The sequence below is a fragment of the Sparus aurata genome, chromosome 5 (assembly GCF_900880675.1).
Source record: "Sparus aurata chromosome 5, fSpaAur1.1, whole genome shotgun sequence".
NCBI classification, from domain to species: Eukaryota; Metazoa; Chordata; class Actinopteri; order Spariformes; family Sparidae; genus Sparus; species Sparus aurata.
In genome coordinates, this window is record NC_044191.1 from 8,321,201 (window position 1) to 8,336,570 (window position 15,370).

General features: G+C 40.2%; 1 protein-coding gene across 1 annotated transcript; it reads right to left on the reverse strand.

The window, feature by feature from the left end:
* Positions 1-703: 703 nt before the first annotated feature.
* Positions 704-9,398, reverse strand: unm_hu7912 (un-named hu7912). Its single transcript, XM_030417775.1, has 2 exons — positions 9,114-9,398; positions 704-5,390 (listed from the first exon to the last, which is right to left on the reverse strand). Exon 2 carries the CDS (start codon positions 5,336-5,338, stop codon positions 2,135-2,137), a length of 3,204 nt encoding a protein of 1,067 aa, XP_030273635.1. The 5' UTR covers positions 5,339-5,390; positions 9,114-9,398; the 3' UTR covers positions 704-2,134.
* Between the last annotated feature and the right edge of the window lie 5,972 nt (positions 9,399-15,370).

Consider the following 15,370-nt stretch of genomic DNA (forward strand, 5'->3'; position numbering starts at 1 on the left):
ATTTGGTAAAAGTGAAAGTCATCCATACAAATAGTACTAGTCTGAGTCTTAGTTTATGATATTAAATGTACTTAAGCATCATTAAGTTATTTCATGGCAAAAGATATGCTTTAGTATCAAACGTATAGGTAAATGTAAATTCTACTTATATATTTATATGTATGTACTGTATATAAAAGGTCAACCCATTTTCATGTGCAGATTATCTGATGCAATATTCTGCATTTTTCTGATTGGAATCAATGTTTTTATCTGACTGCAAACTATTTTTTTTTTTTTTTACATGCTGTTTTAAATGTTTGATTCTTGTATAATGTACATTTTTACCTCTTATCTCTTACATCTTGTAAGTTGTTTTTTCTCATTTTTTCTTACTTGAACTATTCTGCTCAGTGACAAAACATGTTTTTGTGTTTCCTTGGCAGGTTTTTAAAGGATCATATTAAAGGAAAATGGATGTACAAATAACTAAATTAGTAAATTGAAAACGTATTCATTACTATATAGTTGTATATGGCAATATTAATCTAGGGTTGTAACATATCCAGCAGCAAACCTGTTCTTTCTTTGGGGGACAGTGGGCCACGGCATACTATTAGGGAACCACTGGATTATCTCAGTCTGACTGATGGGAACTGTATCATTTTTCCCCTCTGACCAAATACCTAATGAGTACTGTGAAAGAGGAAGGCAAAGCCACAAATTCACTTGTTGAATTCCATTTATTATATATTTATATATGGGTTATAAACATCACAAAATATAAAGTTCAGGAAGGTCTTGCACAAAGATATACTGTATAGAATCAAGTAAAAGAGCAACCTTAGATTAGTCAACAATGGCAAACGAAGCAGGCATATTATCATATCTGGGTTCAGTGCTGCAGCTGTGTTAGGAACATTCTCATTTTATAATTTATATTTTAGTGCAAAAGAAGTCTTTGCAGCTCGTGGCTCCAAGGGATTATTCAATATTGATAATAAAATAGAATTTTACAATATAGATGTTAAGGTTGCTCTTTTATTGCATATTGTTTAAGAACATACTGTGGTATTAATAACAATAAGGTCTCAAGGTTGTGATGTTCAAATTATCTAATATTCAATATATATAACTCTTACATTTCTAAGCATCAAATGGTATCTCATCAACATAATCAATTTAACTATAAGCAATATCCATATTAAAATACCTGAATATAAATAACATGCTTTGAGCAAAATAATTGTTAATTTACAATGGTAGTTCAAACAACCTAAGTCAAGAGCTATCAAGCCTTTAGAAATACCTAAACCTATACATTGCTTTGTGTCAAATGCATTTTTTTTTTTACTGAAGGCCACTTTCAAACAAAGCAATTTATACGAGAATGACATCAAGTCTTATCACAAGATGAAATAAGTTCCAACCAAAATTCTGAATGAAAGGGGAAAACAAATAGGTTTGATTGTACTTCTTTGTCAAACAATAACTAATATAGCAATAATAATAATTAAAAAAAATACCAACAGAACTACAGTATACCTAGGAAATAATACTTAAGTACTAATAAACAGTTGTAATGTTACAACCACTGTAACAAGTTATAATATAAACGTCTGATATAACATTTTTGGAGAAATCAATAGTGGATGACTGTTACAATATGAGACCTGGATTTGCCTACTATTACGTGGTGGCAATGAGATGTGTACTTCATAAATAATGTGTGCTTCACACATTTTCTGCAGAAACTGCACAGATCATACATGTTCACATCTTAAACACCTGGATAACTGGGTTTGTGCCTAGTCTACATGCAGGCTATTAACTCTTTTGAGTGCAACAGGATCAAAACAAGCCAATAACAACATATGGCAACCTTTAAAAGTGTGTATATTGTGTGTGTGTGTGTGTGTGTGTGTGTGTGTGTGTGCTTGCATGCGTGCATGCGTGTGTGGGTGTTTGCGTGCATGTTCAGTGCATGTGTGTGGCAACAGAGAGAAATAAGAGAAAGAGAGAGACAGAAAGTTAGATTGGTCACATATATACACTTGTTTCCATACCATTGTTCGATTTGCTAAACCACACCATGTATTTACAGAATGTACATTTAGCATTTCTGACATCATTATCATTACTATGTAGTGCTAAACTATATAATATCATCCAAGAGATGCGGTGTACCCACCCAGTCCAGTGTTCTTGGCTCAGATGCAGCCATGATCATGCACATGAACTGTTTCCCTGTTCTCTTATCTATTGGGTAAATGGTAGTTGGTGTGAACCTTTTGTTGCTCTCCACAAACTCACACAGCTGATTATAGATTTTGGGGTACTCGTGACGAAGGAAGACTCCTCTGGTCCTGAGCTCTCGCTGGATATTGACAAAGCACACCTCTCTGGCTTTTCTTCCCTCCTCCCCCTCCTTGTCAATGTCTGGTGTGCCTGGAGGCGGAGTGAGGATGAGAGTTTCCATTTCATTATCTTTCTTGAGTACCTTTTTGTCAGGGCTTGAGGAGGCCAAGGACACCTTTGCATATTTTCGAACTGTTGGTGCTTGGACCCTTGGAGAAGGTCTGTTAGGCACTAGTTCACCAACAGCTACGGATACATTCAGAAGGAAACATTCGTTCGGGTCGTACTCATTACCTGCATGCTGCAGCTCCTTGCAGTATTCACCTAGGTTGTCCTTGAAGCCGTCCAGCTCTCTGAGAGATAAATATGTTGGAGACATGAGGAGGCTCTCTAGCCCAACTAGCAAGAAGTTGTCAGCTGTCTCTGGATTAGCAAAACCCAGAAAGAGAACGCCTCTCCCTCTGGAGAGGTAGCCAGCTTTAGCAACACGAGAGAAGGCTTTGTGGATCTCCGAATTCTCTCTGCAGAACTTCAGAGTGTGTCGACACACACTGTTGACACGACCATACAGACAGGTCTCTTTGTGGGTCTCCCAGTCATCCCTACGACAGTTTCGTGAGCAGTAAAAGGTGTAGCAACTATGGCACGATTTGAAGTACAAGCAGGCATTGAACATGCTCTCAATCCGGTTGCACTTCTTGTTAGCACATGCCATGGTGTCATCTTCATCAGTGCTGTGGTCTGGAGAACATTCCTCTGCACTCCTTTGTAAAGCATCACATCCACTATCAGGGTCTTTGATCGTGTCAGGGCTGGATTTAGAGGATGGCAGCTGTGAGTCCAGAGCTTCTGTAGATCCTCTGTCTTTGTCATCGTCTTCAATGATTAGTTGTTTTAGCTGGTCTAAAAGGTCTACACTTGACTTTCTACAGGTTGGTGGTTTGTAATCAACAACCAGATCTGCTAAGAGTTCATCCAGTTGCTCCAGACTCTGCTGGAGGGAGAAGTTGTTATGTTTCCTCTCTTTGCTTATGTCCGCTGTGTTGCATGGCTGCTTTGGATTCAATACTCTCGGAGATGGCGTCTTCTCATCATCCATATCCCAGCTGACAGTGTGCACATCACGCCGTTTGCTGTTGCCTGCATTCAAGTCATTGTCTGTTATAGTAATCTCAGGAGTTACAAACCACTGCCCACTCTTAGAATTCCTCCATGGATTGCTTGAGCCCCTCTCAGAGAGAGAGTTCTCAGAGAGCGAAAGGGCAGCATAGCGCCTTGGGGAACTTGAGAGGTTCAGTATAACAGGCTGGGAGGTAACATCAGAGGATGCTCCTTGCCTTGCTTGGTAAAACAGGTTCTCATAGCTTCGTCCACGAGGCACTGATTGCTCTCTGTCGTGCCGTGGGTACAGAATATTGTCCCAAGACTTGGAGTGGTTTTTGACCTCTGCTCCTAGTCTATTTGTCTCCACACAGCTGTTAGTAAACCATGGGGGTATACTGGGATCTTGCCCCACTCTTGGGGGTGTGTGCTGAGAGGAATGGTTAGAGTAACCTGATATACTTGAGCGATACCAGTCATATGAAACGGCCTGGGACATTCGAGGGCGCCGACGTCCCTCTGTATGATATGGCCTTGCTGGAAAGTATGGCTCCTCGGGTGAGCTGTATGGTTTGGAATAAAACAACCTTGAGCCATTCATGTGGTATGGATTGAACCGGCTGTCCCCATCTCCATAGTATGATCTAGAGAGTGGAGTTTGAGAAAAGTAGGATCCTGCCTCACTTGTGGAGTAAGGCCTGCTATATACAGAGTTTGCTGGCTCTCTGTTGGAAAGGTGGTCTGTGTAATACGACCTGACAGGAAGGGTGTGCACCCATCGAGTCCTCGGATCATACTGACTAGTCATTGTGCTACCATGGCTTGTTAGACTAGACCGATCATCCTGAAAGTATGCCCTAGAATATGGATGGACCGGGTACCGCACGGGGTCCTCTGTGTAGAAAAACTTTGTTGGGATGTTAGGATTTGAGTAGGCTCTTTGTTCCTGACTCAGATATGGTGCTGTTGGTGACGGCATTCTGTGCATGTCAACATGCTGGTAAGAGATGGGAGACATGCTGGTGGTATAGTGGTATCCTTGCCTAAAATCTCCACTGTAGCATTCGCTTGGAGTGGGCGTTGGTGAGGAGACAATCTGTCGTGGTACATACAAACCTCTACTGCTACTGGCCTGGGAGTATCTCTGCCAGAGTTGCTCAGTCCGTACATTGGGAACCTGCCTAGATGTGTGCTGCAGTACAGAAGCATCCGGTTTAATGTCAACACGACATCGGACATGAGGGGTTATGGCTGGTTTCTCTGGTTTATCCTCCTCAAAACAGTCTGAGACATAGAGGGGAGAATGAGGCTGCAGTTTGATAGGATGCACATCATTCACAAAAGCCCTGTTCGATGAGTAGGATTCTCGATGTGTTTCCGAAGTCCTTAAGCTATCAGATGCAGCTTGAGGTGCATCCCTCCCCTTCCTGGCTGCTGGAGGAGACACTGAGATGGGCACAGGAGTGAGGGTGGCCTTGATTCTTGGAGCGCTTTTAGATCTTGTTCTCTTTTTAGAGTCTGACCATGTAAGATGGCTGGTTTTATCCTGGGTGGTTTGCTGTTGGAACTGCCTCGTGTTGAACAGATCAGGAGATGAGAAGCGAAGGTGCCCAGGTTGATCTAGTCCATTGGTCCACATTAGATCTTTGTTTAACGTCTGATGCTCAGCCCTCTTATATGGGTACTCCATTGAGGAAGAGAAGGACTGGGGGTCATCCAGTGACTCAATGAAGTCAAAGCTACGGCAGTGTCTTTTGTTGATGATTTCAGGTTTGTCAATCATTTTCAAGTCGCACTGCCGCGAGGAGTGGAGAGAAATGGGGTGGTCAGTAAGGGGATTTAGAGTAAAGTCCCGATAAAGAGTCGATGCCAGTATATCAGGGGGATGTGTTCGTGTCATCTTAGAGGAACTTCAATACTCTCCATTCAGTGTGATTCAAGATCAACACAGCCTGTGAAAAGAAAGAAATAAATAGAAATAAAAACACTTGCACTTAAATGTATATAAGTGAGTTAATGTTCTGCTAAAAGGAGGCAGACAGGAAGTTGCTTGTACCTCTATAAGTTAAGTTGTGTACCAAAAGTGGAATCAGTTTATATTTGATTTGTCTGTGAACCAAATCGCTATACAAGTTTTCAATGCTTTATATTTACATCTTTAAAGCTGTGATAAATCCAAGTGAATCTGTACAACAACCCGACCACATGGCGCATTCCTGCAATGTGTGGACTTTAGATTTAGCAGTACTTTCTCATTACTCACCAAGTTAATATCCTACTGACAGCCACAATGCAACACTGCATCTGAGCATTGTGACAACCAAGTCAACAAAGTCATTATTTGGGTTAATTTTTAATCTTTATGAGACTGGAGACACTGTGAGCAGAGATTAGCTATTCATATTAACTTTCACTGGCAACTTTTTCAATAATAAGAAAATGCAAAACATAATTTTCCTGGTATTATACAAAATTGCTGGTAAAAAAAAAAAAAAATCTTTATTTTTACTTTAATTTTAAATTAAAGTAACCCTAACTTGTATTACTGGAGACAATAATATTAAAGCTATTTGAACTTGTTCTGGTTATATCTGTATGTAGAATGTGAAAGGTCAATATAGTGTATGTAGTCTGTTTTTTGACTTTTTGAGCTGCTGTAACAGGGAGATTTCCCCAGCGAGGGATCACTTAAGTGTTATTTTATCTAAATATAAAGATAAATAGTAGTAGTGGGGCGGGACAATATGCCTTCAATTAATATTGCAATACTTTTTTAGACCACATTGTGATACACAACATATATCCCAAGATTTACTACTCAAAGGTACTTGATTGATGCTAGACCTGGACACAATCAAATATCACAATATTTTGAACGAATACCTCGGTATTGATATGTTGTAGGGTTTAATAATACTTTGACTAAATATTAACACAAAGAGATTTTTCATAAATAATCATCAGTAATGATGATTAAGGACTTAATAGTAAAGTGAAGTATTAGAACAAGAAAAACAGTCTGATAAGTTCACCACTTTACTATAATGCAGCCTTTGAAACCAGAAAAAGACCACACTGATATACCATACAACGATAAAACAATATCCAAAATCTACGACAATATACAGTCTCATATCATGATAATGATATAATTTTGCCTGGCCTTTAGTAGTACTTATAATAATTTACTATAAATTACTATAGTATGTTTCGGTTTAGCATTAAAACCTTTGACCATAGAATAAAATAAATTATAAAATGTGAGTCTGAGTTTCAGAAAGTGTCTTTACTTGTTCTAAAATTTGGATAAAATACAACAACGCATTTCTGTTTTCTACTGTGTCATTACTAACATCTAATACATAAATAAATAATAACAGACAACAGTATTTTGTTAGGCTTTCAAATATTACCATGGACAAAACCATTCCATTTCAACAATGGATTTATGTGTCACACACACATGGGCTTTCTTTTTGGCACCCACCCACGAGCTAACCCTGAGTTACCATCTGTTCATGGTGAAGAGAGAGGACTGACCAGCCATCTCTCTGTCAAGTCTCCACAATACACCTAAATATCACGTCTGCTTACACATGACTAACCCCGATAGACAAACCAACTCTTTAGTTCATGTTTTTGCTTGAGCCCTACAGCTACAGTCACATATAAGGATTATTAATTAAAAGGATTAAGGATTTTAAAAATCTAGATTTTCATGAATGGATATCAGTTAGTAAAACACTAAAAATTAATACAAGATTGTAGCACTTAATTTGGGGTAATCTTTGTTTGTTACAATATCAGTTTAAAAGTATCAAATTAAACAGGTAAATTCAATCCTTGTTCAACAATGTTGTAAGAATATAAAGCACAAGTCCAAACAAAAAATTAAAAGAGACAAATTCAAAGGATTGTTACTGTTTGCTGATACTGTTATATCTGTAGGCTAATATCAGCCGATAATGGTCACTAATGTGTAATTGATGCCCGAGTGTCATTATAATATCACCACAAATAAGGTCTAATTGTATGTCACTTGTTGACACTGAGTTCAATCCATTAAACAGGACAAAGTTGTTTAAATCGATCTAACTTTCAGTCCTCATATTCAGTGTTTAAATCACTGAGGTGAGGTGTCAGCAAGATGGCAAAGGCCGTGATGACAGCCTTTATTTATTTATACAGTATAAAATTAGGCCCAACAGGGTGCAGGATGTAATGGTGAGCATTCAGTGAGTATACTCCCACAACCTGTCTTAAACAGCCACACAGCTTAATACATTAATGGATATGAACTCCCACTATTGATACCATAAAAATAGACCTGCACAGCTACTACACAAATCTCAATAGAACTGTTACAGTAGATCAGTACCACAAGAGATTAATAAAAATATAAGATTAGTTATGTAGATGTTCAATAGCTCCCTATTGACATCACCACTGATCACCGCAGACAGTCTTTTAAGTCCCTGTAGGAATATTATGAGGCTTTCTAACGTAGAAAAATGTTTAATCACACTGATTCAGAACTGAAGATAAGACATATTAGCAGATTTGCTTTTAAAATCAGAGGAGAGAACAAGATGCGTAAACCAGCTAAGCGCTTGCATTCCTTCCTCCACTCATCTTCATGTTCTGAGGCTGTTCTTCAATAGGGGGACTACACTTTCTAGCACAAGTATTAAACCACATGCCACATACTGTCTCCATGGCTACAGCACACAGCAAAGAAACCATGAAACACTCCTGGAGTTGCACCGAGGGCACAATTTCAGCCTGGAAACATGCTTTGAAGACGCACCTCGCTTCTATCCTCTGGCTTGTTTCTGTGTTTAACCTCTTTTCATTTCTATCTGATTAACCGGGTTTTAAATGACGATTTGAACCGATTCTTTTTCATCATGCCCTGCTTCTATAACATTTGCAATGCCCATGTTAGGGCTTATATGTTTAATGCTTGCCTAGTTTAAACCTCCCCTCAGTGTTATAGTGCCTGTCTGTATGGGTTTGTGTATACTGCTATTTCCGTGGAGCACTTTGCTGCAAAACCTGTCTGCTTATAAAGTGCTGTATAAATTACATAAACTCGGAACTGGGCTTGGACTCGGCAGTATTGTGAATTGCTGTGATGTTTTCTGTGTGGGCAAAATCTATCTGTTACACAAGTGCGACTTTATATTGACCTTATGAAAGGATACACCAATGATGCTCTTATAATGGCCTATTTAAACAGCTAGTGATGTTTCCCTTCTACGAATGGGAATTGGGCTCATTTAAATTTGACTGCAAATTTGCGACTGAAAACAACTTCGAAGACTGTATTTTAGCGATCATTGCGAGGATTTCCAGACAATAACAAATGTGATGCAGATCCGCCTGAGTCCTCCCCGCGGGGCCACGCCGAGGCGCATTCAGCCTTGAAGCGCTACCAAATTCTTGCTCTAACGCACTTCAGCACCCCTTTTATTTTGGTGCTGCGGCACGGACGGCCATCCATCCTTTGTGGCTGACCTAATGCCTTTGAGCCCGGGGTGACATCATTTGAGGGAGAAAAAAAGAAAAAGAAAAGCAAGCGGGTTCAAACCAGGACGAGGAGGCGTGATAGCGAGAGAACGAGTTCGTCTAAGTTTGAAAATGTGCGAGTGATCGAAGTGGATGCGGGGCCTTACCGTCTCGTCAGAGAGTCGATCGGATGCGGTGGACATGGTGAAGCGGCAGCCCGTTCTCCGTGAGGTGCAGCTTCACCCCCCACACCCGCACCTGTCGTGATCCTCCCGCAGCAGAGCCGTCCCTCCCGCTGCCTTACATGTTGTCCTCCTCAGCCTGCGATGCTCTCACACTCGCTTATGTCTTTGCGTGTGTGTGTCATCGTGTTTGTGTGTGATGGAAGGGAAGGAGGAGGTGTGTCTGAGCCTGCGCTTGTGCGCGTGCCTCTGGAGGCGTGGTTGTGCGTGTTTTTGTGTGGAGAGAAGGAGGTGCGGTGGAGTGATGGAAGGGGGGGGGGGGGGGTCTCGGAGCAGCAATGCGGTCTCTCCGTTCATCTCTGAATAAGGAGCCCTGAAGATGACTGCATGGGTATCTGGTAGTTTGCTCATCCTGCAGCGCAAGGTGCTTTTAATTAGCTTTTCTCACCATGAGGCAAAGCTTCTCCGACACCGAGGATACATTTTTAGAAAGTTTGCAGCCCGCCTGCAGGATCGGGCCCATCCTACTCTCCTACACTTGGCTGGTCACATCTGGTCTTCCTCCTACACGCTTTAGAGACGCAAATGATGCTGAGAATAAGCAGTCCCGTGCCAATCTACTGTCATTTTGCACTTTGTGTGATGAGAGGCTGCAAGTGATTGTCGTCATTACCTTCCTCATCCATGAAATGTCAGACAGTTGTGAAAAATTAGTCATGATCATACTAGTTTTTGACATTTATCTTTGTATATCATTGCATTTAAGAAGCCTGAGCTATACATTTGACATTTTGCTTGAAAAAAAACAACTTAAAAATGTATTATTTTTTGAGTGGCTAATTCATGAATTGACTTATTGTTAAAGATGCAGTGTGTAGTTTTGGGGAAGATATTTTTAAAAAAAAAGAAAAAAAGATCTACGTTGACTGTTTTTTTATGCCAAAACTAACAAAATAAACAACTCTCATTGTTTACATGACTAAAACTGGATGGAAAGGATAACACAACCTCCTACTGTTTTACTTTGTTTACATTTGGCAGACCCTGCCACCATCCTAGCTTCAAACAGTGTTCTGAGGACCTACATTTCACTCTGAGAACAGAAAAACTAAATATTTCTGAGTTTGTATTATTTCCTTATTAATATTGTTAATGTGAAAACTCTGAGTTTGAATTTATTCTCCAAACATACACAGTGCACCTTTAAGGCTGTGATGTGATGGAGGTAACATATCATTTGTCTGAAAATGTTACAGTAAGTATGTGGTAAAAACCAAGAAACATACTACCACCGATACCACAGAACACAATACCACATTAAATACCTTGATGTTTATTGAAAATTACCCCCAATATTTTTTAATATAGCATTTAATGAATAACTAGTAATTACTTCAATACATTTCTAGGAAATTTTCAACTAGATTCTGTCCAACCTTTTCCTCAGTATCTGTATCGAGTATCTGTTCAGCATTTGCATGTCAGTAAACTGAAGTACATTTTGCAATTGTCACCAATTTCTATAATTCAGCAGATAAGTCCAACGTTGGAACATTTGTCATAGTGTATTTATTTTTTCCATTTTGTACTTTGCTTTGAAGAAAATAGCATTTTAATGATAGTCACACAGCTTGTCACTAGGTCAAATGTCACCTAATAATAATATAGAAATAATAATAATAATAATATAGTAATAACAAAATAATAATATAGTCATAATAAATAATAACAAAAAGATGGAGGGGGGGGGGGGGGGGTGTAAAACAAACAAAAAAATTGGTAAAACTGTACATGGATACCAATGGATATTATCATCCCAGGAAGGTAGCTAATGATCATGGTTCAAACCTTGGTTCCCCCTGTATAAAATTCAAAACAACTAACAATTTGAACTGGTTTCTTTATTCATAAATAACATTTGTATCAGATATACATCTCAGCAGTGGCGTGCACAGACTTTTCAAAGGGCAGGGGCGAAAATACAGCACGTTCTCGCCACTGAAGAGGGCACTTTAGCGTGCGTTTTGGCTCCCAAGAGGGCAATTTAGCACGTATTTTTGCCACCCAAGAGGGCAGTTTATCATGTTTTAACCAGCCAAGGGGGCAGTTTAGTGTGTTTTGCCAAGCAAGAGGGCACTTTAGCACGCGTTTTGGGCTCCCAAGAGGGCACTTTAGCGCGCGTTTTGGCTCCCAAAAGGGCACTTTAGCACGCGTTTTTCAACAATTGGACCACGAGGGAGTGGCTACGGCCTAAAAATCCTATAGACACAGGCCTTGAATACCTGTGAATTTATTTAGCTAGGAGGAGTATTCTAAGAGGACTAAAATGAGCCGTTGTACATCATTCTACAATTTGAAATAAGTTAATTATGAGCAATCCTGCAGACAGTGTTTTCCTTTAGTTAGTGACAAGCTATGTGCCCACTGCCAACTTTTGTTGCCACTCACAGAAATAAGCCCATGAACAAAAAAATATTCATCCCAGGTACAATTTTTTGGGGGAGGGTTACTCTATAGACTTGAATAATTAAATAATTATAAATATGTTTGGGGGGGAAAATCATAAGAAATTTATGAAAATTGCTTCTTTCCAGGAGGATTTGCATCAACCATGTCTTCAGCCAGAAGTAGCAGGAAGAAGATGTTGTCATGTGATAGGAAGCACTTGGAAACTATTTTTCATAAAACAAAACTTTTGTCTAAGTTGTCTACTAGCATATAAGTGGAAAAAGTTGCATAAGTACCTTTGAGATTTTTTATTGTGAGTAGAAAATGACAGTGATACACTTTGGCAACAATTGATGACAAATACAACAGTGGTCAGCTGAGAAGGACTTGGAAAGACACAAGTTGGAAATGACATGATCAGCCTAGTGGTTAAGCAGAAACCAGGGGAATATTCCTGGAAATCTATTAAAGAAATGATAAGCTATTTATTGACTGTTTATTGGATAATAGCAGAATATTATTATTAAATGATATTGTGGTAATGTTGAATATATTTTAAGGTAATTGTTATTGCAATTTTGGGGGTAATTTGAAAGAAATTATATGAATAATTAATATGTCATTTGGCAATTACCACCTACTTATCTTGAAATTTGTGGCCCTGTAGTGTTAACTAAAATGAATATGTTAGCATTGTACATCCCTGCAAATAATATACACTCTCAAATTGTGTCATACGTCTCACATCAACATTTAAATGTGTCATATCACTATGAGATTAAACGTGTGTGAGGGGACTTGGATGTCAGGGTTAGGTGTGACAGCTGTTTCAACATTTGTAAGCACAAAACCACTGGCCATTTTCAACATGACATCAGGACATTTTCAAGCCAAAAAAGACAAAACTAAATATTTTTGGCAAGAATTTTTCACAAGATGTTGGGAACATTTCTAGCAGTGTTTGTAGCAACAGAACCAGGTGAGCCATAACATGATCTTTACCAAACCTGAACCAAGTAGCTTTTGTGTCTGTCCTACCAGACCGTAAGCACAGCACTGTCACAACATGAAATTCAAAATTGAACACATAGAAATGTAAAGTTGTAACATATTAATGTTTTGCAGGAATGTATATCTACAACATCAATTCTGGTACCGTGTTGCTGATAATGATCTGTGAATCTGACAACTTGTAGGCTATACAAATATTAAAGGGATATTCCGGTGTAAGTTTAATCCATGGTCTAACACACCGTGAAACTGTGTTAGACTCCCTCTCGAGAGATAAAGTTTGCAGACCGCTAGCTAACGTAGTTTTAGCATCCTCAGAAATGACTGCACAACAACAATAAATTGCAGTAAATGGGTCCAAATATAAAACCGCCATCAAAAAGCCACAAATGATGCTCAGAACAGCACCAAATTTCAGCAACATTAGAAACAGGGTCCCAGCACATATTTCGAGGCATCAAACATTTGATATAGTCGCCATATTTGTTGGAAAATATAAACAAAACTCACCACCCGAGAAGCCTTCCTTGTTGTGGGGAAGCCCTGTGAGTCGATTACCGAGTGCAGTAGAGTCCCGTAGTAATGATCATCATTGAGCTGCGGAACTCTACTGCACTCGGTACTTGGCGGTTTTATATTTGGACCCATTTACTGCAATGTAATGTCGTCGTGCGGTCGTTTCTGAGGATGCTAAAACTACGTTAGCTAGCGGTCTGAAAACTCGAGAGGGAGTCTAACAGTACCATGGATTAAACTTACACTGGAATATCCCTTTAACTTTGGCACATGAAAAAGGTGCCCTTATTCCTGATAGAAGTCTTCCTTGTTACAACATGATCTTGCTTGCACATCATCCTTTCTTTCTCCCAATCTTGCCTGTTGAAAAATCAATTACAATATGCATTTCCTAGCCTTCACACATCTGGCCCAAAGTCTCACCTCACCACAGCCTTCTGCATTGTCTGAATTGATGGTGGGGACAGCTGGCTGTGAGCCCCAGCCTGGAGCATGTGACTGCCACTGCAAAATTGCTTACTGAAGCACTCTCACAGCAGATAGAAATCACCACAGACAAACTGTGCTGATCAGGCTGAAGATAGCAATGATACTTCGCTTTGACAGTGCTCATTTTGTAACAGGAATAACAGCTTTGCACTGCTCGCACGCAGTCGATTTTTCTATTATCTACACTTTTCCTGCCTGCATCCTGGTTACAAAACACCACAGCTAACCGAGACTCCATCTGTGACATACCACGTGTACGAGATATGATTCAGAATGACAGTACAGTGGATCTCACATTGTGCGGCTTCCAGCATCCATGAGAGTGGGATCCATCCGAGCATGTGTGACTCACCCTCTCCAGCACAGTGCATTGGCATCAGTTTGTGTCAGCTGTTGGTTAGCAGGCATAAGTGTCTGTCAGCTGGCTGCTAGCAGGTGTCTCAGGCACCTCGTAGGCTCTGTGGAGAGTAAATCAATGGCTCTCTGTTGATTAGAGGGCCCCTCTGACAGGGATCAATCAGGCATATACCACCACAAAGTAACAACAGTGAAGCAGACATTGCTTCGCACTGGCTCCGATGTTTAAACAAGCTTTCATGCTGCTCTTACATATCCACCATAATGAGCCATAAGGAAGAATCTGGACATTCTGCTTTGTTCCTACACTGTTCCCTGCTCATGCTGGCTCAGAAAACAACCTTCAGTTCTCCCGCTGTCTCCAATTAGCTCTACGTAAGAGCAAGCGATTCTCCACAAACTTTCTCTCTGAAACCTGTGTTCCTATTGGAGGGAATTACATAAGAGATTGCGGGGATGCACACACAGCCAGGCCCCACTGCTTACAAAGTCCAGCCCAAAATAGCCAGCGTGGCAAGCTAATACAAAGCAACTCTCAGCTTCACTTATTTTGGACTGTAATGATATGTCAGAGGAAACAGGGAAAACACATTAGACAGAGATAAGGCAAACACATTTCAGCTTTCACAAGAAACCCCCAGGGATGTTCTCCACGGTCCCTGCAGTGGTAAATATTTCACACAGCCAGAATAAGACCTCTTAAATAGACATATGTTTGAATATGGGTGGTTCCTTCAGATCTTAAAGGACCCTTTCATGCCCTGTATGAAATATGTACAACTCCGATTCATTGGATGCAGAGGAGGATGAAATGCAGCAGCAGAAGCGGTGGGGGATGCACCCAGTCTTCCCTTAAATCCAAATGATCTCAGACTAAGTCCTCAACAAATTAAACCACCCAATCCTCTCCCTCCAACTTTTCTTCCCCCGACATAATTTATAGGGCACGCGCCACTCAGACCGTGGATTTGCACGCAGCAAGGTCAAGTATTTGGATGCTTCTTTGGCTCATCAGGGGTACTGAAGAGGCAATGTTGGCATAGTTTCGATTCCTGGTGGATCAGACTAGATTATATTCAGCGGATGGTTAGGCTTTTCCTGAGTGGACAAGAGTTACTAGAGGAACCCTAACTGGTGACTGCTGATGCTGCATGTTGCAAAGGTGGATGCTTCCTTTGGGGCTGAGACCCGACGACTAGAACAACAGTTTGAGTGTAATTTCACCGCGCTCAATTAGCAAATTATGTTTACTTTGGCTGCACACACAAAAAAAGAACATTCTAATCCACTCCAAGTAACACTCATAAACAAATTCATGTACAAGCCGAACCATTTGGGAGCCGTATCCATGGTAACCCACGCTGAGTAGGAGCAAAAGAGACTGAATTGATTTCAAAGGGAATGAGGTAAATTGCTGATGG